A 24592-nucleotide genomic window follows, 5' to 3' on the forward strand; every position below is an offset into this window, starting at 1 on the left:
AGCCATCTTGTGAGGGCGTGAGGGTTAATTTGCATATTACCTCTTTATTATATAGGATTACATAGGATAGTGAAAATGGTAGGAAAGATACTCATAAGGCACAGACACAGTAAGAAATCAACATTCAAATTTTACTGACTATAGTGTATATAGGATTTAGTATAAAGTGTATAGTGTATAGTATATAGTATAGGGTCTTATGTACCTTAATTTTATGTGTATGCAGTGTCACAGCTCTCGTAATTTTGGCAGCTATTAGTATTATTTTGCTAAATGCTTTTCATTATTATCTGATCAGATCCTTATAGCCCATGAAGCATAGTACAGTTATCTCCAATTTACATATGGGGAGTTAGGATGGGGGAGTGAAGGAGTGTGCTCAAGGTTGGACTGCTGCTTAGGGCAGAGTTGGAATCCTGATGTAGGTGGTTTAACCCCAGAACTCTTACCCACCCTGTTCTGCAGCCTCGAATAGAGCTCCTTACTCATCTTCTTATTGCAACATCTCGTGCATAATCCGCTTGGGATACTACTCAAATAATGTAATTATGTATTATTACACTTGCATCTTAAAGTTGACAAAGGGTAAATTTTAAATCCTATTTGGCAGTGAAGACATTGGACCAAAAGATGATCTTCTAGCTCTGTAATATTGGAAAGGGAAAATTGCCATTAATTAAAGCAGTTTCATTCTGGGTAATAGACGTGATCATTTTTGTTTAGAAATATTGCCCTTTTCCTCCCTCCTCCCCCCTTTTTCAAATATTTAACTAGGTTGACCCTGTTATTTCTCAGATGTTCAGATAGGCAACACATTTCCTAAGGAGCAAGCTATAGGTCTTCATTTTAAAGCGTTCACTGAAATTAGGTGAAATGAGTTGTAACTTGCAGGCTAAATGTGGCATATTGAGATAGGTTTATATGGTTCCTGCAAAAACACACGCTTCTTTCAGAGTTGAGATACAGTTGAAATAGACCTTGCAGACCAAAAATCTTTTAGTTGGAAGAAATGCAATATTAAGCATTTATTGCATAATTGAAAGTTTGACTTGCTTTTAGTTTGTTTGTTTTTTCCTTGATATTGCCTGTTTAAAGCCTACTAGACCCATAAATAAAAGACATATAAGTCTGGTGGAAATTGTGCTCTGATAACTCCCTGTCAGCAGTACCAGTCCATCTTTCAGTCAGGTGCTAGAGAAACTTTTGTTAGGGTGCAACATTGCCATCTGTCCTACGTCTGATTTTTAGAATCTGCCATGCAGAGTCTTACCTGCCATGACTCCCACCACAATACCTGCCGTAGAGGAAATACGGAGCTTAAAGGGAACTGACACACTCTAAAAATAATCTCCAACAAAATTGACAGATGATTTTTTCAAATTGCTTTAACATTCCATTTGTGAGACAGAATCATAAGTTGGTTTTAATAAATGGAACAGAAACAGGTGATTTGCAAGGGAAGTGATACTTATAAAAAAAAGATTTTATAGAGGGACTAATAGAAAATTCATAACCTTTTATCCTGTGTTTGAGATGTTCTCAGACTTGCATGATGAATTAGAAATACATCATCAACTCTCATTTCCTGGATTTACTGTTTGGCTAGGAATATTCATACGCTTTTCAGCTCTTGTTATTGATCTTTTATTGTTGTTTGCCACTTCCACGAAGAGGTGGCTAGGAAGGTGTAAAATGAAGTTTTACTTAATTTCATCAGAACTTCAAAAAACTAAAACTTCCCAAAGAAGGAAAATAGAAGTATGGAATAGAATGAAATTTGAATAATATCTGTGGATCTTATGATTTTGTCTTGTCTTGTAATTTAAATTCAAACTGATTTGTTTGGGAACTTGATTACATAAGCTGTGTATGAATATAAATAATAGCAAATGTAATTTAAAATTAGATTTTAAAATTGAGCACTTAACATTTGTCAGGAACAATTGAGAGTGATTTGTAAATGTGAGGAAGAAGAACATCATCCTCTCAAAGATTTTTGAATAATGTATCTTGATATTTTTTCCTTGTTCTTTTTATGCTGGATGAATAATGTATCTTGATATTTTTTCCTTGTTCTTTTTATGCTGGAAGAATCCATAGATTAAGGCAAGGATGAATGTCCTTAAAATTCTTTTTAACATGTGTGCAATGATGTATGCATCTCTTTAAAAAGGCCTATCTTGGACACCCCTAGCCTCTTTTCTTTTTTGAAAATATAGTCTAGTTTAGGGTATATTTAGCTATCTATTTTTTATTATGGAAAAGTTCAAACATATGCAGAAGCAAAAGTAGATGGGAAAGTGTAATGAATCCCCTATGTGCTCATCAACCAGTTGAGCATATGAATGAACAACTTCTGGCCAATTGTGTTTCATCAATATTCCCCTCCTCCCCCCCATTTTATTTTGAAATCATTCCCAGACATATTTAACTTCTGACTTTTCCACAGCAGTGTCCATTCTCCAGTTTAACCAAAACAACCAGTGTTTTTCTTTTCTCTTTGTTCAGAAAGTGAGTGTACTTCTGAACAAGGAAGATTAAAAACAAAAAAAAGTATTTTTTTTTTAATGGATCAACCTGGCTTTTTTTGTTTTTTTCTGTGATATGGCGATAATAGAACTTGCTACCAGTAACACACTGTTTGTATGTCGTTTTCTTACGTAAATGCTAGTTTAAGGAATGAGAATGATTGGTACAATTTGAATTATACTTAAGGTCTTTTACTACTGTTTAAAATTGTATGGTGATTCCTTAAACATTTATGTTAAAGGAAAAAATGGAATGCTCTTACATTTTATTAGTACGCAAATTGTAAACAATTTTTTCCTTATCGATACTTAAAAAAATAGTTCTCCCTCCTAGTCCTCCCCCCCCCAAAGAAATTCTATTTAAAAAATGTTATTGATTTTAGAGAGAGAGAGGGGAAGGGACAGAGAGAGACAGACAGACAGACAGACATTGACTCGTTGCTCCACCCATCCTTGCACTCATTGGTTGATTCTTGCATGTGTCCTGACCGACCCCACCTTGGTGTAAGGGGACGATGCTCCAACCAACCAAGCTAACCGGCCAGGGGTAAAGAAATTATTTAATGCTCAAATTACTTGCCCAAACTTCATATTTTTAAAAAGAACTTTCCAGTTTTCAGAGGAAATAATTCAGCTTGCATACTTTAATATTTATATTTTAAACATTATAGGAAATTTCAGACATATATGTAAAAGAGGGAATCATGTTAGAAACTACCAAGTAAGTACAAAGGTTGCCCATCTTATTTCATCCATGCCTCAATCTGCTATTCCTGACTCAGTCTGCATTATTTTGAAGAAAATTTGACATCATTTCATTCATAAATAATGACTTTAGTATGCTATTTGTGAAGATAAGATTTAAACTTGTGGAAGTTTTATAACCATACAGAACTCAGTATTTTGAAACTAGGATATAAGAGATGCCAACAGGCAATTCATAAATAATTATTTGCCTGATACAAGGAGTAAGCTGTATGGTTTCGTTAAGGCTTATGGAAGAGGTACAGGTGGATTGGTATTTCTGGTCTCTTTGGAGTTTGCGGTAAAGTCATGCATTATGGACCAGGTGAAATACATGGTTCACAAAGGGCTGAAGAGGGAAACCATTCAGCCGGTTCAGGATAGAGTGAGTAAACCAATGTGGTTAGAGAAGAGGTCTCTGGGTAAGAGGAGTGGAAAGTAGGGTTGAAAGGTTAGGAGAAGGCTAGATGGAAAAGGATCTCAAATGCAGGTATTTGGCTCCCTTTTGCTAATGAGTTGAAGTCCATTGTGGGCTTCATCTGATAGATCATAGTGGTGTTCTAGGAAGAGCAATCTAGAGAATTTAGAATGCAACGAGACTTAGCAAATAGAAAATTAGCCTACCATGGTGATTTAGACCATGATAAATAATAATAAAACCCTAATATGCAAATCGACCAAACAGCGGAACAACTGGTGGAACAACCGGTCACTGTGACGCGCACTGACCACCACGGGGCAGATGCTCAACGCAGGAACTGCCCCCTGGTGGTTAGTGCACCATAGCGGGAGTGCCGCTCGGCCAGAAGCCAGGCTCATGGCTGGTGAGCGCAGCTGTGGTGGCGGGAGCCTCTCCTGCCTCTGCTGCAGGCAGGCGGTAAGGAGCAAGGGGTCCCGGCTGCGAGAGGGTGCAGGCCGGGCTGAGGGACACAGCTTCCCCGACCCCACCCCTCCAGTGTACGAATTTTGTGCACCGGGCTTCTAGTGATAAATAACTTAGGCAGTGGCAGTGGAAAGGAAGGATGGATTCAAAGGTGATTATGGAGGAACTGTATGTACTAACTGGTTAGAGATGAAAGATAATAAGTAAGGTAAGAGTAGATAAAAGCTACCAGGAACAAACTATAAAGGAGGGCTCAGGATGGTTCATTTTAGGCAAGGTCTACATTTAAAGGTTGAGGGAGTGGAGAGCTGACCTGTAGATTTTTCTGCATGTATGTCATGTAGTTTTAAAGCAGTGGTATCATTCTTTTAATTAATTGGTTTGCCATTTTCTGATTACATGTTTTGTATCTGAAAAGGGTTCCCAGACCTAATTCTTACGTGCATGTGGCAGCTTCCCCACACCAACAAGCAAGTCTCACACCCCAGCAGGGTGTTCAAGAATTCAACTCAATTCTGACACTGTGTACCTGGGGATAGATCCCGCAGGTTAGGGGCTCAGTCCCACCAAGCTGCCTTCCACTTCAGATGCCAGGCACAAGCCCAGGTTGTTACCTGAACTTGTGACCATCTATAAATCAGAGGTTCTCCTCTATTAATTTGTTAGAACGGCTCACAGAACTGAGGCAAACCCATTCATTCACTAGATCACTGATGTATTACAAAGGATATTAAAGGATGCAAGTCAGTAACTAGATGAGAAGATACACAGGGGAGGTCCTGAAGGAAAGAGCTTCTGTCCTGGAGCTTGAGGCATGTGGAAGCTTTCTGATGCCCCAACGTGGAATTCTCCCAGAAAAGGCTGAGGAGCTAGATGTTTATGAAGGCTCATGACCCAGACATAACTAAGTCATTGGTCATTGGCAATTGATTCAACCTGCAGTCCCTCTCCCCTCCTCATGTCAAGAGGTGGGACTGAAAGTTCCTGTTCTCTGACATGGTTGCTCCCGTTGGCAACCAGGCATCATCCTTGAAGGATCCAGAAGTCACCTCAACAAAACAAGAGACACCATTGTTGCTTTTATCACTTAGGAAATTCAAGGGACTTGGGAGCCGTGAGTCAGGGAAGGATGAAGACCACATTCATACGAAATAACCATTGTATTTCTTATAAATTGCAGTATCACAGTACCTAAGTCCAAAAAGATAACTTTAATTGCAGATGTTTACTCTTAGCTAAAATTTGATTTCTGGAGACAATAGTTATTTAATGTCAGAGAAATCTCTTTTTTTCAATACTTAGTCTTGTAAGTAACAGGTAAGCTTTAACATTTAAGGAGGCAGAAAAAGATAGAAAGTTGATATTTCCTTATTCTTAAACTTTTCCAGTGCAGCTTACAGCATTTTCAGTGTGGAGATTTCTATTCCCCACTAAGTGCTCCCTGATACTGTTGGAGAGCAGGGCACCTCTGAGCTGCTCTTTATCTTTAGTCTCACAGGTAACCACCTGCCATCCACAGTGCTACTTGCCCCTCATCGTCCAGTTCATCCTATTCCACTCAGATTGTTGCCATCCCTCACAGTTCACCCCGTTATAAATTCCTTTGACGATATTTGTGTTTGCTCAGACCTCTGGTCTCCTCCTAATGGTTTGTCTAAATATGATTATTCATTCCAAAATAACATGCAAAAATGTGTTCTGTTCTACTCGAGGAGTGTTTTCAAAGTGCAGTTCCACATGCAAACAGCGGGCCTTCGTAAGGGGCAACTAGTATATCCTAGACCAGTGGTTCTCAACCTTCTGGCCTTTTAAATACAGTTCCTCACGTTGTGACCCAACCATAAAATTATTTTCGTTGCTATTTCATAACTGTAATGTTGCTACTATTATGAATTCGTAATGTAAATATCTGATATGCAGGATGGTCTTAGGCGACCCCTGTGAAAGGGTGGTTCGACCCCCAAAGGGGTTGCGACCCACAGGTTGAGAACCACTGTCCTAGACTTTCACAGCATGTTAGAGTTGTCTAGCCCAGATAACCAAAGATAATTATGATTACAGGTGAATTTATAGGGTGACATAATGTGAATACCATTAAAGTGAGGTGACCATTATTTAAGTATTACTGGTATCTCAATTAGCGTGTTGTTGTTTTTTTAATTTAAAAGCCACATGCCAAATAAAAAATTTTCTCTTACTCTATATTTAGAAACCTCTAAGATAGAGTTTGGTTTAAACAGTTTAGTCAAAATGAAAGCAAGCAAAGACCGTTCAAGTGATGAAATGTTCTTATATGAACTGGAAAAATACAACTCATTGATTTTCACTAGATTATTTTCTTCAGGGTACTTAGTGGGTAGAAGTTAAAGGTGAGATCACAAGTTGGTTCAGGATTGGCATATCTATGGGGTAGTTGGTAGGGAATGTTCTTTGTGGTCGAAAGTGAAAATATTAGTATTTCATTACTGGGATTAGAAGTAGTCACTCTGGACAGAGAAAACTGAAAATGACTAATATCGTTCACTAGTCTACTAGAGCTTAAAAAAAAAGTAATTTCCCTAAGTTACACTTTGATGCTCTTAGGTGCATTAAGTCCTGGTGTGCTTGAGACTGGGACCCACAGCAGCCATCTTAGAGTGCAGGCACGTGATAACTTCGTCACTCTGGGTGCGACCAGACCTTAAATGACGTATCATTTTTTTGTGTTCATCTAGCATTTACTTTCTCAGCCACTTCCAGGGTCATGTTGCTACTGTGCAGATGGTCTATATGTGATGGGCAGAATTCCTGCATAACTATTCTCTTGGGACCTCGTCTTTTCTATGATTGACTTCATCTTCTGCAGTAGAAGGTCCCTGGTCTTAAAATCCACTGGGACAGCCAAGCTAACTTAAAGCGCCAAGCACAAGCAATAGCAGTTACGGAGAAGCAAATGCCTGTACCATGATTCTGAAGGCAGTAGTGTGCATGACAGTACCTGTAGCTATTCAATATGGATGCTTCATAGACGTCCACCTTTATGACAGGGGGTAGGGACTTGGGATGGATTAGATCTGACTGAATACTAGTTGATATTTCTACTTTCTTTTGATATGCTAATAGTTAAAACTTGATTTCCACCATTTTCCTTCCTTACTCATTTAGTTTATCTGTAGAGTATGTCAGTCCTTTCTTACAATGCATACTTCTGTTTGATTTTTAAAATCACTAAACATAGGAACTATTTGAAGCCATACTAAATTGCTCACCTAGATCATAGACTGCGCCATCACTTTTCATGAATATAGCCTCTTAACTGAGGTTTTCTTTTTTTTTTAATGCCATTCATCAGTCATAGATTTATTGTTGCTTGCCAGCAGCTAGCAGGGGTGGAGGATACACAGCCATGCCTTCCTGCAGGGAGAGGTGCCACTGGCCCCCCGCAGCATTTACACGCGTTTCACACAGGGCAGGTCCTCATCTCCTTGGCAGGCAGCTGCACGTCTGAGCCTCAGCTGTGCCCCTCTCCACCTTTGCACAGGGTCCTTGCACCCTTCTAGCACTCTGCCGGGGCAGCAGGGGCAGCAGCTTTTCTTGCAGGTGGTGCATTTGCATCGCTCGTACTTGCAGGAGCCAGAGCAGGTGCTGGAACCACCAGTAGGACAGGGGCTCAGGGTCCATGTCCAGCAGAGATGCTCCTGGAGAGGGTGAATTGGCTTCTCCCAGCAACTGGATGCTTAATGGCGTCCTTAAGTATTTAGATTTCCTTACTTTGGGAGAGAAGTATCTAAAACTGGGAGATCTCTGATGAGTTTTGTTCTGTAGAGGAATGTTATAGTGAGGCTCTCGTATGTAGATACTACTCATAGCAGGTAACTGGCATTTCACCTGTTACATAAGGAACTACTTATTGCAGGAACTACTAATTTGTGAAATTAAGTCAATTGCTTCTTTAAGAAATGACATTCTAGTTATCTCTAAGCCATATCCTAAGAATAACAGTGCTTATTTTTTTTGGTAGAAGTTGCTACCTTAACATTTTCATCATTTGAAACATTAGTCTGTGAAAAGAAAATACACTCTGGAACTCAGCTTTTTATTGCATTTCCTAGAGGCCCAGAGCACGAAAATTTGTGCGGGGGTGAGGGGGGGTCCCTAGCCCACCCTGCCCCCTCTCACAGTCTGGGAGCCTTTAGGGGATGTCCTACTGACAGCTTTGGCCCATTCCCCGCAGGGAGTGGGCCTACACTGCAGTCTGGCCTCCCTCTGCGGAAGACTACGGGCCAATTAGGGGAAGGGCTATCATGTGATTGTGGAAAAAGAATGTTGATCTGATCTTCCGTTGTCTTGAAATTGGTGGCGGCAGAATACCAGAGTTTGTGACAAAGAGGGGTGTGTTGGATGCTGTCACTGCTGGCCCTCGCAGCCGCCACGGTGTTGTCCAGGAGGACATTGGTCTATCTTGTCTAATTAGCATATTACTCTTTTATTAGTATAGATGAGACCTTATTAGAGAGATAGCTGATTGAAAAATTTCATTTTATTTATTTATTTATTTTTTAATATATTTTATTGATTTTTTACAGAGAGGAAGGGAGAGAGATAGAGAGTTAGAAACATCGATGAGAGAGAAACATCGATCAGCTGCCTCCTGCACACCTCCTACTGGGGATGTGCCCGCAACCCAGGTACATGCCCTTGACCGGAATCGAACCTGGGACCTTTCAGTCCGCAGGCCGATGCTCTATCCACTGAGCCAAACCGGTTTCGGCCATTTTATTTTTTTGGAGAGGTTTTTTTTTTTTGCTTCTGAGGTATGCTAAATAATTTGTCAAAATCTTTTAAAAAATATTTTTATTGACTTCAGAGAGGAAGGGAGAGGGAGAGAGAGATAGAAACATCAGTGATGAAAGAGAATCATTGGTGGGCTGCCTCCTCCATGCCCCCTTCTGGAGATTGAGCCCACAACCTGGGTACGTGCCCTGACTGGGAATCAAACTGTGACTCTTGACTCATAGATTGATGCTCAACTACTGAGTCACACCAGCCAGACTGCCAAAATCTTTTTTACCAGTAATTGGTATATCTAATTTTAAGGACTATATGGCTATTTTAACTTAATTAAAATTAATTGTAGTTATATATGTGACATAATAGCAGAGAAGTCTTTACCAACTTTTCAAATTAATTTGGGTCTTTAGGTAATATTTCATTTCTTATGTGGAATAGATTAATCATGAAAATATTTTCCAGTTTAATTTTTTAAATTCCATGCAATATAACTTTTAAATAAGCATAGAATTGGCCATTTCAGTGTGTCTGCAAATGAAAACCATATTTTTCTACTGTTCAACTGATACAAGTTTTTTGCTTTCAGGAAATTACTTTGTTTTGTGCAAGTCTATATAAATTGTGTTTGAGGGTTTTAAAAGGTGGAATTGTAATTTCTGGTCGTTTTGTTATAAAGAAGTATAATGGCAAGGATAGCAGAATTATTTCTAATTAGGATTGGAGAATCACAAACAGCATTATAGAGGAGGTGACATAGTAGTTGGGCTTGGAGGATTTAATAGTTTTATGACAGGCATTGCTTATGCTCATCCTTTCATCTGGAAAGACATGCATATTTTCGTGACTTTGAGTTTGGAATTCAGGGTACCCAGGGCTGGTGGGAAAAGGGTCTAGGAAAAAAACCATCCTAAACAGATTGAAGGGTTTTGATGTGTTATTAAGGAGGTGAAGCTGTATTGTCAGCATTGAGGAGTCTGAACATTTAGAGCTTGGCACTGGATGTGTGGCTGAGGGGTGGGGCATTGTGATTACCTTCTAGCTTGAGGATTAGGTGCTAGGTGGGCAGTGATGCTGCACCCCAGGGCAGTACAAGAAGATGAGGGTGGAAGTTTGTGGTGGGCAGAGATGATTCAAGTTTTGGACAACATTGAGGGTTACAGACTATTTTATTTTATGATACTGAGCATATTTTGAAATCTGGGTTAGAATGGGAGTTGAGGCTTGCTGATACATAATCTTAACGTCCTTTCCTCTGCTGTTATTGTTGTCTGCTTTGTTCTATTCTGTTACTTCTGGTTGTTATTTTCATCTGTAGGCAGAATTCTATACTTTGAATTGTGTTTCAGGAATGCTTACGTCATGTGATTGTGGAAAAAGAATGTTGATCTGATCTTCCGTTGTCTTGAAGTTGGTGGCGGCAGAATACCAGAGTTTGTGACAAAGAGGGGTGTGTTGGTTTGGATTTGACCCAGAGAGAAGTTTTGCTGTTCCAGGGGAATATTTTATTGCTTAGTTTTCCAGCCTTTTCTCTTTTGACTTCCTGTTGAATTATTTTTCTTCTATAGTAGACGGTACAAGGTTAAGTTCTAAATATAATATGTTGTCTTTGGTGAGAGGTATTCTAGAATTCTCACAATTCCCTTCTGGTTATTTGTCCCACTGATTTTAATAGTTTATTCTAGCACATTTGGTCAGAAGATTTAGATAAGACTTTGGGGCAATGCCACACAGAGAAAACATTTTTTAGAACATATCAGTTTAGCTTTCTCTGTAATTCTAGCACTTTTGTGATTTTCCAGCTTTGACAATATTTTGTTGTTGTTGTTAATCCTCTCTCGGGGATGTTTTTTCCATTGGTTTTTAGAGAGAGTGGAAGGGAGGGGGAGAAACAGAGAGCCCTTCTTTACAGCAGGGCTTTGGCTAACAAAACTAATGTCAGCATTGTATAAACACATTGGCAGATGTTTTCCTTCCAGTAGTTACTTTAAGGAGCATTAAATATTGTCAGAATTAATATTTTTTCCCCCTATTGTAAATGAGTTCAAATTGGTAGCCCAAAGATATATGGATTCTAAGTTGTGTGTGTGTGTGTGTGTGTGTGTGTGTGTGTGTGTGTGTGTGTCTTTGTTGTTTTTGTTAATTCTTGCCCAAGGATATTTTCCATTGATTTTTAGGGAGAGGGAAGAGAGAGGGGAAGACAGAGAGAAACATCGATGTGAGAGAAACACATTGATTGGTTGCCTCCTGCACAAACTCCAACCAGGGCCCAGGCCGGAATGGAATCCAGGACCCTTTGGTCCACAGGCCGACACTCTATCCACTGAGCCAAACCGGCTACGGCTGTGTATGTGTGTTTTTAACAAGGTGTTGATTTCAGAAGAGTTTGTTCTGAAGTTCTTTCTGATTACTGCTGACATTGTGTCTGTAGTATTTATAAAAAAGTAGCATTTCAAAAGTCAGTTTGGAAAACAGTTTGTGAGATTGAAGACAGTTGCAGGGTGCACATTGTGCTGTGCAAGCGATTGTGTTGGGATTCTGTCAGTGGTTGCTGAGTGAGTGACCATTGGGGTGACCTGTAGTAACACCTGCTACTACAGGTGGTGGACCTAGCGAAGTGTTACATTAGATGGCACATGATCTCTTTTTATGGTGAAGTTACTGAGTTCCTCTAACACCTTCACATTTAACATGTTCAGTTGTGATGTAACAGTTGGGACCAGGAAGGACAGTATGAAAAAAGTTTTATGTAGAGTGTAGGGTAAATGTTGCTCCATTTTGTACAATTAACATTATCTTTCTTCTAGTCCGAGTGGTAAGAAGTTCAGAAGCAAACCTCAGTTGGCAAGGTACCTGGGAAATACTGTTGACCTCAGCAGTTTTGACTTCAGAACTGGAAAGATGATGCCTAGTAAATTACAGAAGAACAAACAGAGACTGCGGAATGATCCTCTCAATCAGAATAAGGTTGGTTAACTTACTTATGACATCTGTATTCTATTTCAAGAGCTCTCTAAACAACTTTAAAATATAACACTGAGATTTTAATTGCATGTCCAGTTTTTTGTTTTTTCTCCTCCTGCTAAGCATTTTGACTTATAAATCTGATTAATTTCCTGGTAGTGCAGTCCTTCCAGAGGAGGAGCCTATGTAAATGGTACACAGTTGAAAACACATTTCAGTATCTCTCTAGGCCAGCATACATCACACTTTTCGCACCTTGGGACTATTTACAAAATATTTCTTTGTCGATGTTAATTGTCTCCCCCCCCCACCCTTAAAATAGTTCCTGTTGCCAAAAAGAGGAAGCATTTTATTTTATTTATTTATTTTTTTAAAATATATTTTATTGATTTTTTACAGAGAGGAAGGGAGAGAGATAGAGAGTTAGAAACATCGATGAGAGAGAAACATCGACCAGCTGCCTCTGGCACATCTCCAGTGTACATGCCCTTGACCGGAATCGAACCTGGGACCCTTCAGTCCGCAGGCCGACGCTCTATCCACTGAGCCAAACCGGTTTCGGCAAGAGGAAGCATTTTAATGTGGCATGTATTCTTACCATATAGTTTATAGTTACCTATTCTATATGGATTATGGTTTGAGAAAGGGGAGTTTTTATTTTGACTTGTTGATCATCCTAATACAGTGATTAGAGATTTTCCCAATAGCTCTTATTTTTAATGAACGGTTTAGTTGATGGTTTGTAGTATAGGAATTTAAACAAGTAGCATTTGAATTATAATGCTAATTTAGTTGTATTAATGCACCCAGTATCTTTACAGAAGCACCTTTAACCCCACCCCTCCCAAGGGCAACTAATCTTATAACCATTTTTTCTCAAAATTTCTTCCTGCAAATTCCATAGATATGTGTGTATGTGTGTTGCCACCACCATTGTCTCACACGGACTGAAAATGGCGAAGGGAAAGGAAGGGCTTTCTTCCTAGGGATGTGACTGACGTAGCCCTGCATGCACTTGGGAGCCGTGGTCCAGGGCAAGGGCTTCGGATCCAGGCCCATGGATTGATGCCCTGGCTCTGCCACTTACGAGCTCACACAGACCCAGGCAACTTCTTACCCTGTGATGGCCTCAGCTTTCTCAGTGAGGTAGTAGAGTCCTCCCTTAGTGAGCATTGTGAGGGGTGAAGAGGAATTTATGTGAAAACATCTCCCCAAGTATTTGACCCATGTTAGTTCCTTCCCTGCCCCCAGTGCACCTTCCTAAGCACTAAGCTACCTCAGTGAGCAGTGCTGCCTGGTCGCCAGTGCAAGAAACTTTCTGCCCAAGCTGTTTTCCTCCTCTTCTTTCACTTTTCCTAAAAGGTATGGGGTCTCTGTTTCATATCTCTTTATTCAGAAATCAGCTTCCTAGTTTGTTTACAATAGTTTAATTCCAAAAGCTGTTATGGAGGTTAGACTGCAGTGTTTCCTCGTTTGTAGCCTTGGTTACCTTGCACAGGTTCCCATGGGACATTGGCAGGTACCTTGTTTAGAGAGGCAGCGTGGGAGGGGGGGCTGAAATGGTGTGACTTTGGTTTGATAGTTAAGAAGGTGTTAAGATACGAGAGAGTGATAGGAGTAGAGGGAGCTCATGTTAGTAAAAGTTGGGACCTTGAGTAGTGTATAGGCAAAGCTGTGTGAGTTCAGCTTAAAGAAACCTTTATTCTAGGTTTATTTTGCTTCTTAAATATACTAAAACAGCCTTCTAAAAACTCTAACCACAGTGCTGGTATCTATTGAAGGGGCTCAAATATTTATGGAATGAGTGGACCGCTTTCAAACTACCTTGTTACCAGAATCATGGTTAAGCTACCCTAAGTGTAATGTGAAGATAAACTTCCTGAAGGTTATGATTCACTAAAAACCAAAACCTAATTCGTCTCTTTAGTTTGTGTGCTCCTTTGCGCTCTAGCCGTGCGGACTGCTCCTCCTGCACCGTGGCGTGTGCTTTCAAGATTCTGCTTGCTCATGTGCTGTGTCCTCTGCTTGGAATGCGCCCCCCTCCCCCTCTACCTGGCAAGCTCCTCCTCCTCCTCATCCTCATCGTGGCCCAGCTCCATTGTCTCGCCTCTGTGAAGCCTGCCCTGCGCTCTCCAAGCAGAACAGCCCCTTCATTGTGCCTCCCTGGTGCTTTGCTGTTGTGTTTGTGGTTGTTTGTCCGCGTCAGTACACTGTGAGCTCCATGAGGGCAGGGACCATGTCTTCTTTTTGTTGATTCTGTATGTGTTGTCCAAAACCTAGCACACGGTAGGTACTTAATACATGTTTGCTTCATGTTTATTTGATTAAATATCTACCTCATTCCATAAGTTCATAGTGGTCATAAATGTTTATTGAATAAATTAATGTACTGTACATTTTTTTTGGAAATGCCTTTCATTGTCATTGGTTTCTGAAGATATTCTATTAGTTTAAGGGAGAAAGACTAGAAAAGATTTAGAAATCATCAACAGCAAGTTGATATTTGAAGTCTTGAGCGGCTTTCTCAGAGCAACGCTCTGCAAAAGTAGTTTTTGTGCTGATGGGAATGTTGTACCCACCTGCCACATGTGGCTATTGAATGTTTGAAATGTGGCTAGTGTGACTGACTAACTGGACTTTTGGTTTTATGTAATTAATTAAAGTTTAAATAGCCACATATTCCTAGTGGCTACCATATTGGACAGCACAGTTCTCAATCCTCAATAGGTACATAAGAAAAACAGAAACTTTGCTTTGAAAGCTACATGTCATTTTGGCATTTATGCAAGCTTTCGTTTTTCAAAGAGGAGATGTTTCAAGGTTTCAGAGATAGTCTCAACATTTTAAGAAGTTTGTTTCTTAAAAAGATGGTCTGTTTCTTTAAAAATTTAATTGGAGAACTCTAGGATTGGATAAAGAAGAGTATAGTGATTCTTAGTGTAAGATGTGTTTAAGAAGCTTGGTTTTGTTGCTATAAATTCCTTTTATTTTAATGTTTCAGGTGTGTAAACAGTAAACTCGATTCCATGTGTTTCTGGCTCTTAAGAACATCAAAATGTTTATCAATTAAAGCTACAAACTAATAAAATTCAAACTCCCTAACAATATAACATAAGATGTATTTTACAAATTTCTTACAATATTTATATGGCATGGAACAAGTTATTTTTTACCTGGGCTTGTCAGTTCTAATACCTTGGAAAGACTCAGTTCTTTCACTACATTTCTCTATTCACACCAATTTGATACATTTTGAAATAAAGAGCATCATCTTCTCTTGAATGGAATTCATTGTATAAGTCTGTCATTCATTTCTCAAACTATCTCGGTGTATGGTAATATGCAATTGTGATTATAATTCACACAGCTTTGCATTCTGTATCGCTGTGTCCTAGGTAGTCAACCAAAAGATCTAGCAGGTGCTTGTTTTGACTATCTTCAACAAAATACTAAAAATAAATTCTTGTAGAGAGTTAATATCATGGGGACAGCATCTGTAGTTTGAGAAACAAGTGAGCTGCTGCGATGGTGGGCATCCGGTTGGGTATTGGAGTCTATAGAATAGGTGCAATATGGAGAACGGGTTAGGAAAAGGGAAACTGAAGTAGAGAAAGCAGTTTGGGCTGATGTAGTCTAGGAAAGAGATGTCTTGAATGAATGCTGTAGCAGGAGGCATGGAAAGGTGTGAGACTCGAGAAGTAGCACATGTAAGTACCTGGTGAGTGCAGGAAGAAGGACTTGATGCCTGCTACAATTCTGGCTGGAGACATTCGGGGCAGGGGTAGAAAAAGCTGCTGCTTGCTTAGAATTTATGTCCAATGTGACTATAAATGATAAACCTACCCTGTTAATTGTTGTCTTCCGTCTACCCCTAGAATATAAGTTCTGAGGCAGGGATTTTGATGTTTTGTTAACCATTTGTACGCCATAAGTGTCTGTAGACACAAGCGGCGGACCTTTTTAAATTAAATTCAAAATACCGTGACAGTTAACTGGTTAATGACTGCATACCCTGCATGCAGTGAGTGCCTGACAGATAGTAGGCACTCAGTCTTTGTTCAGTGACTGACTGGATGAAAGCTGCCTTCGCAGCAGCAGCAGCAGCGTTATACTACATGTGTTACCTCATTTGATCTTTATGAGAATCTGACAGATAGTTGTTGTTAATCCTCATTTACAGATGAGGAAAGTGACCTTAGGAGAATAGTCTGTTTCTCAGATTGTGGCATGAATATCTCTTGAGGGCATGTAGTATATGCAGAGCCAGAGAATTAAAATGCTACTTGGACGTATAAGTTTCATTAGAACATTTTGGGTAGGTTAGAGCAACATTTTTACATTAAAACAATCATGGCTAATTTTTTAAAAAGTATAAAATTTGCATGAATCTTAAAGATAACATATGTAGATAGAAGATACACAATTTGGAACTGTTATACAGTAGCTTTATTTAAAGACAGGCTGAGAAATGTGGTATTTAGAATATACAGTGTAAGCCCCTGCTGTTCCAGCTATGCTGTGTGAAGGCTTTCCCTGGTATCACCACATGGCTGGGTTTCTAGTTGTTTCTGTGTCCTGAACTTTCACATATGTATGCTCCAATTGATCTGAGCATGAACCTGAGAGAGGTACAGGGTCCTTTTTGCCCAGTTCCCCTTTCATAGTCAACCTTCAGTTTTACTGAAGGGCACATGTACACTTCTCACTTATTCGCAACACTACCAAGGTACCAAATTGTCTCCAATAAGGGGACAATTTGAAATATTGGTGTTGGTATGGAAAAACGAATCACTTGACAACAGTGAAGTCTTTTTGCTCGCACAATTCTTTGCAACAACATTTACAGAGGACTTAGTGTAGAGGTCGATTATTACAATTTTTGATGGTGCACATTTTGTCCTGTAACTCAAAAGAAGTTCAAAAGAATTGAGTGACAGAAGAAAAGTCATTCTATTTACTCATTTATGTGAACAAGGATTCTTGGTGGTACATTAAAAAAAGAATATAAATAGAATTGACACTAACTCTTTATTTTATTTTATTTATTATTATTTTTAAATATATTTTTTATTGATTTTACAGAGAGGAAGGGAGAGGGATAGAGAGTTAGAAATATAGATGAGAGAGAAACATCAATCAGCTGCCTCCTGCACAGCCCCTACTGGGGATGTGCCCGCAAGCAAGGTACATGCCCTTGGTTGGAATCGAACCCGGCACCCTTGAGTCTGCAGGGCGACACTCTATCCACTGAGCCAAACCGGTTAGGGCTTGACACTAACTCTTGACCCATTTTAGCAATTAATAATATTCAAGGCCATGAAGTTATTTTTAAATAACTTCTTAATATATTTATTTGATTTTTCATCTCTTATGTTTAATAATTATTTGTTAAAATGTAATTTATCATTTTTGGCCAGTAATATACAAATAATTGTAATAAACAAGAATAGATTTAGTTATTTTTATCATTAAGAACTCTATGGTCACAGAAAGTTAAAAAAAATAATTTCATGAGATAAATGATCAATTAAAGGGTTTCCAATTTAAAATAGGAAATAACACTGGGAATGGAATTATTCAAAAAGAAAAAGGAGGGAGATAAAATATATAACTTCAGCTAGTTCATGTATAAATGGTTGATGGTGGAAATATTTAGATAGTGCTGGATATATTTTAAAGTGATGTAGCAGTTTATTAAAGTGTCAGTGTTTAAATACTCTAGTAAGTGGATCCTTTGAAACTATTTCCATTAAAATATGAAATATTCTTGATGTCAACTTTAAAATGTAGGTGGTGTATATATATTTTCAAAACAGTTTTAGGGGTTAGGAATGCAAATAAAATGTTTGAAAACCACTGGTTTATGACATGCACTCTTCTCCCATCTCCGGTTATCCTGTTTTCTAGCCTTAATCTAGGGAACTGAAAGGCTGCACACCGGTGTGGTCCCTTTCAGACTCACCTTCACTGTGTTGTCCTTTAAGTGTTCTTTTCTTGTTTTCTATGGAAAGTCATTGAGAAAAGAAAAAGCATTTGAAATCTGCTTAATATTTGTTGTGATGTCAAGTGCCTGTAATTTTTTTCTAGATTTAATATCAGGACAGCTTTTGTTTTCTTCATTAATTGGTATACTTCCTCCTTCCTAACCATGATATCTATATAATTTAATCTTTTTTCACCCAGGCCCCAGAAAACACACATCCCTATTTGATGCTCAGCTCTAGTGTCAATTACTGTTAACCTTTTCAAAAGGAAATTTTACTCCTTGTCCTTGATTTTCTATTTTTAAAAATCAATGTTTGTATATTTGTTCTTTCTGAGTGTAAAAGAGCCATCTCAAGATATTTCTTGGAAAGAGATGAAGTAAAAGATTTTAAAAAATTATATTCTCGGCACCTAGGGCAATAAAATAGATCCTCAAAATTATTTGAGTTATTTGAATACTTCCAGCCTAGTATGCTCATTATTATAAAATACATTAAACTTTGATTTGAGGGCTAGTCAGTATACTGAGAAAATTTTTTATAGGTTAGAAACTTTTAGTTGTAACATTAAAGTGTTTTTGCCAGTTTAATTTTGTAATTTAAGGAACTTCTTTTTCTTATATTGAAAGGGAAGATTTCAAATATATGTATGAATAGTTTTAATCTTTGTCCTATCAAAAAAAAGTGTTGCCCTGGACATGTTTCTCAGTGGTTAGAGTGCACCCCACTCCCCATCCCCAGGGTCAAGGGCACGTACTTGGATTGCAATTTTGATCTGTGGCCTGACTGGTGCCAAGGGGGAAACAACCAATTGATGTGTTTCTCTCACATCAGTCTCTCTCTCTCTCTCTCTCTTTCCCCTCTCCCTCCCTTCCACTCTCTCCACTCTCTCTAAAAATCAATGAAAAAAATATCCTCAGATGAGAATTAACAAAAAAGAGTACACACACACACACACACACACACACAACCACCCACAAAAAAAGTGTTTGCTTTATAGCTCCTGAGTTTATAGCAGATTGGTAGTTCTCAAAATTCAGACACACAACTGGGCATGAATTAAAAGTGACTGGCAGTTCTGAGGGGAGAGTGGTAATAAAATGCACTGTTTTTGTGACAGTTTCTGGGAAAACCAGTTAGTCCAGCTTTTCAGATTACATGATATTGTTTTGGAATACAAAATTAATTAGTAAAAAATTCTTTCTTCAGTGCTTTGGAGGCCAATTAAAAGGAGAAAAACTAATAAAAAACAAAAGATCAAGAGGAAAGTAACAGCACACTCTTGAGTAATCTCTTATACCACTGGGAATGAATTGTCTGTCTCAGTGTTAGACAATAGAAGTCAACTGTATATTTTGAATATTTTTAGCCAGTTTTTCTAATTTTTATTTATAGAATCAAAAACGTAAGTTAACAAAAAAATAAGAAAAGATCAGTCTTACTATTGTAGCACCAATAGTTTTACGTTGCATGCTTCCTTCCAGTCTGGATTCAGAATTCGTAGTTTGGGGTAGTCTTTGCTGCCTCCAGTCATCCTTTGTAACAATGAGAATCCTACTGGCTTGACCTTGTTTGCTCATACAAACAATTGAGGTATACTTTTGTGTCTCCTGATGCCATCTTTGTTCTAATATGAGCAGAATATATTTTTTTATTAAAGAACAATTACAAAACCAAAGGTATTGTTTAGTGATATTTACTAATTATAACTAATTAGTGACAGGAAAAGTTCTCCATAAGCATTTATGTGTGGAGCTTCTTTAGGATTGAATATTGATTGTTTTATAGATGGGGTGGCTTCACTAAGGGCCTCAGGATGCTGTCATGAATCAGAGGTGTCACAGAATTACTACCAGGAGAGCTTTTAAAAATACACATTCCCGGGTCTCACACTTTTAAAAATGACATAATAAGTGGTTATTTTGCAGCCTATTGGCTAGGTTTGTACAGTTCTAAATAAAAGTTTTTTAATTCATAAAGATAAGAAAGCTAAATACCTGAGAAATAATATTGTTAGAGTTATTTAAGATGAATATAGCTCATAAAGGTAAGCACGTGCAGTGAGAAAAAAATGAGTGAGATAAAGGAATAATGAGCATGCCCAGTGCATACAGAGGAGTGTGTGTTTGAGGGTTATGGTGGGGGAGGGAAGTGGAGACTCGTGTAAATAGTGGGTCCAAATAATACTGTAATAATTGTCAGATTAATTTATTGTGATGCTTATTTTTCTAGACATCATTTAAGCAGAGGTCACAAACTCCATCCCCACAGGGCTCAGACAGGTAACACAAAGGGAGTTGTTGAGAAATTCTGCAAGGACCCTTGACACCTCAAGTGGGCAGACATGGCTAGTTAATCGTGGCCTATTGTGGCTAAATCAAGTCCAGTATTTCTAGATCTCTGAATTTTTTTTAAATATATATATATTTTTTTATTGATTTTTTACAGAGAGGAAGGGAGAGAGATAGAGAGTTAGAAACATCGATGAGAGAGAAACATCGATCAGCTGCCTCCTGCACATCCCCCACTGGGGATGTGCCCGCAACCCAGGTACTACATGCCCTTGACCGGAATCGAACCCGGGACCCTTCAGTCCGCAGGCCGACGCTCTATCCACTGAGCCAAACCGGTTTCGGCCTAGATCTCTGAATTTTTAAGAGAAGCTTGAATTCTGGATTTCATGTGGTCTCCAGATTTGTAGCTCTCAGCTTAATTTATCAAGACCCCCAAAATGGAGCAGAACACGACTATGGGTTAAACCCGGTGTGTCTGCTACCAATTTGCAGTCTTTTAGTAGAAATGCAGTTCCCAGGCCCACCTCAGACCTACTGAGTCGAATCTCTGGGATTGAGTCCCAGTGGTCTGTGTTTCAATAAACCCCCTGGGTGGTTCTGACGGAAGCTCAAGTTTAAGAAGCACTATTTTAGAGTTTGAAAGTTGAGATTATAATTTTTACATGGATCACTAGTGTAAAGATAAAAGTTCACTGACTATCCTATCATTTATCAAGTATATTTCTATATTAAAAAATAGCAGATGCGTGTTGTTTTTAGATATATATGACCTTTTATGTTTTTTGCCATTATCACATTTTGTTTTTTTTCTTTCTCGTTTCCCCTGGCCAGCCCACCCCACCACCCCTTAAAGTATTGCCAATGAACTTAATGGCGATTCTGTGCTTCATTTTGACTTCAATAGAACGCATTTTTCTAAATTGAGTTCTGTTTGCTGGAATTAGAACTTCCATTTCTAATTACCTTTCTGTAAAAGGGGAAGGTTAATTTATGTGGTTTTATGAGAGCCTGGCCTCCTAAAAGCTGACCAGGTTGTTTGTATTTTAATGGCCAAGTACTAGTATGCCATCATTTTCTTCCATTCTCAGAACATAGAAATGACCACTGTCCTGGTTATTGTTCTGAAAGCTCCTTTTCCTTTTGTATAACCCAACTTTAAACATAATCAAATTAATTATGAATTTTATAGAGAGAAGTTTTTTACATTTAAAAGTATAAAGTTTTTATTATGAAAAAATACAGGGTGGAGCAAAAGTAGGTTTATAGTTGTAAGTACAGGAAACATGAAGTTTATTCTTGTATTTATTGCATTATTTTTCATATGAACAACTGTAAAGCTAATTTTGCCCCACCCTGTATGTCTTACATAATAAAGTACTAAAAATGTACTTTAGAGTATTTAAAATACTGATTTTGAGAAGTTTGGAATAATCGGATTTAAAGTAGTAGATATTGGATTAATAATTCATCTACGTAATTATATTTATGTATAAAATTTTTTAATGAAAACATGCTTATATCCACAGGGTAAACCAGACTTAAATACAACATTGCCAATTAGACAAACAGCATCAATTTTCAAACAACCAGTAACCAAAGTCACCAATCATCCTAATAATAAAGTGAAATCAGACCCACAACGAATGAATGAACAGCCACGTCAGGTAAGGATCTAATTAGTTCTCCAATTTCAGTTTTCAGAAAATTCTGGTATTTTTAGCAGATATAGTTTAAGTAAATTCTGGTTAAAATGGAATATATTTGGAAAGAAAATTGTTTTATGTCCTAGGCAATTACATGAATGCTGGAGAAGAATGAATAATTCAATATTTAGGTACAATGTTCTAAGAAAAAAATTAAGTTAATTCCAAATGAATCTAATATTATAGACTACATTTTTATGCTTTGTGTGGTAATGTACATCAGACTTGATTCTGCTCATCTTAGTTTTTTAAAGATTATCTTTCTAGGGATAGTATTTCCTAAGGGGATGAAGGATGCAGTTTGTGTTTAGTCTAAAAATCTTTTATTTGGAAACTACTTTTTGTTCTGATTTCTTACTACGTGAAAGCTATCCCTCCCCTTTTGAAAAACAAACTTTGTAAATATGGTGAATTGTCCTGTGACTTCCACTTTTGTATAAATTGGATGTATTAGTCTCTTTCTTTATTGCCTCAAGCTGTATTCCACCAGAATCTTTTCTTAGGAAAAAGTGTTATCTGAAAGGCCTCCCTGCTGCTTATAATGCACATAGCCAGGGGAGGGAGTCTTCACTAAATGCTTAAGCTTTCCAAGTAATCTTGCTTATTATTCATTCCCTAATGATGGTAAAAAAAAAGTTCAGGTACTTTGTGAATTTTTAGTAGCAATTAGGGTGAGGAAATGGAGGGAGAAACTTCTGTGCATTTTTTTTCTCTCCTTTCTCTGCCTCCTCGCACTTATGATGAGAAACACTGATTGACCTACACCATTATCTTGGGCTCTCATATTCCCCTTTTAGATGTCTCGCTCCACTTTTTCGTTTGAATTTTGTTTTTCGCTAGTCCCTCAAGTGTCTCATCTCCAGGCTTGATAAAGGATTGGGCCAAAACTTTCAGACAGTTGCTCTAGGAGAAACTACATAAAGAAATTCAGTTCCCACATCCTCTGTAGTGTTTTTTCCTCTTCAGGTGAGCCAGGAAAACAGAAGATATTTGGAGCCACATTGGATCAGCATCTTGCTATAGATGTCTCAAGATTTGAAGTTCTAAACTTGCTTTACTGTTGGTCCCCAAGAGATTCAACAGGGGCCATGTAAGTGTATCACATCCAATATAAAAGATGCGTACCTGCATGTGCCTGTAGGCTCTTGTCCCACTTAGGTTTTCTCTGAGCCGTTCAGCTTTTTGTACCAGGCTTTTCCCTTCTGTTTTACTGCTGTGCCCGGAGGTAGTTACCAGACTGGTAGGGTTAGTGTTTTCATTACAACAGGCAAGGACTCTGCCATTCTGAACTTTGCCCACCTTGATAAAGCCATTCCCTGTGCTTGTATTCTTTCTTACATACTCTCCAAAGTCTTGAACATCTTGTCCTTTGGCGTTTTGGTGATATTAAAATTGTTTTCTTGTGAAGATTTTTGTTGAAAAATTTGAAAGTATGTAATTTGCTTAGCAGTTTGCTTCAAAAAGCCCAAAAGATAAAGGAAGTGGAATAACTAAAATATTAGTCCCATGTTGGAAATCTGCATTGTCTTATTGAGGACAGATTGTATTTAGTAGATTTTATTCTCATCTTTTCTTTGCCAAATCATCCTTAGTATAATCTACAAACCCAAATATTTTTGTTAAAGACCAATTGAGTAACAAATTATGGTCATTTTAACAGTAATTTAATTATTTTCTGCACCTAAGTTCATCAGATTTAAAAAACGAGTAAATATATTTGCTGAGTGTTCATCTGGCTATAGAGATATTGGTGACCTAGATTTTTGAAGTTGAAGTAACCAGATCAGTTGCTCTTTATTGGTGTATTGGAGTAGTTTCAAGTTTACCTTCTTTTATTAAGGTTTATGAGATTATTCTCAAATGAAAAGAATGTAAAAAAAAAAAGCCAAATCCTACCTCCCAAACCCCCCTTCCCCCCAAAAAGCATGTCATTTTAACCAGATCTTTTCAGGGTTTATCTACCTTGTAGCTTGCATAGATAGGAAGGCTTAAAATTATTTAGGAGGTTATTTTTCTAAGAGTTTGGACTGCTTTTTCACTTTATCCTCATGTCACCTGATAATTTTGGCTGGATATTTTTGATTATTCTAAGACATTAGTTGTCTTTTCCCTTCTTTATCTTCAACGTAAGAATTGAGATAATATGTAACTACTATTTCACTAATGGGATTTCAAAATGTTGGATTGTGCATTGTGCAAATCTGACAAAATAGTAGAGAGACAACTTTTGTGTTAATGTTTTTAAAATTATGCTTTGTAATTCTGACTATTCCAGTTTAGACTCAAGTTTTTTTAGTAAAGGAAAACTGTTGATTTTAATTGTGTTTTAACATACATATGGCAGATGACTGCTAATCATGTTATTATTGAGGAGATAGTAAAAAATACATAGGTAAAAATGATTCTTCCAATTTTGCTACCTTTTGTATAGCTTCATTGAACTAGATTGGTAATATAAATTACCAAATATTCCACTTGGAGAAGTTATTTTGGTCATAGAGTAACTAAATTAGACAATGAGGTTTCTATTTTTGAAGTTTCTGTAGATATAAATGTTTTTATTCTTTAACCATATCATGGTCTCTTAATAAGATATTCGAGCTAGTGGTATTATAATTTTAAAGTTGAATTTTCAGATCTACAACTAGGATTAGATTTTTGTGTCCTAATCGAGGCTCTACCTTGAATAGGTTTGAAGTGCTTAATTTAGATGTGATGCAATCAC

The 24592-nt window shown here is 37.9% G+C and overlaps 1 protein-coding gene and 1 pseudogene across 1 annotated transcript in view; one reads left to right on the forward strand and one right to left on the reverse strand.

Annotated features, from left to right (window-relative positions):
- The window catches only part of MBD2 (methyl-CpG binding domain protein 2), a 51366-nt gene that overhangs the window by 6786 nt on the left and 19988 nt on the right, over positions 1–24592 (forward strand). Inside the window, exons 3-4 of the mRNA XM_014466346.2 lie at positions 11730–11889; positions 21691–21828. Coding sequence (XP_014321832.1) covers positions 11730–11889; positions 21691–21828 — 298 coding nt within the window. The remainder of the gene's footprint in view (positions 1–11729; positions 11890–21690; positions 21829–24592) is intronic.
- Positions 7460–10286, reverse strand: LOC102443240 (annotated as a pseudogene).

The sequence above is a fragment of the Myotis lucifugus genome, unplaced genomic scaffold, assembly GCF_000147115.1.
Source record: "Myotis lucifugus unplaced genomic scaffold, Myoluc2.0 scaffold_334, whole genome shotgun sequence".
Taxonomy (NCBI): domain Eukaryota; kingdom Metazoa; phylum Chordata; class Mammalia; order Chiroptera; family Vespertilionidae; genus Myotis; species Myotis lucifugus.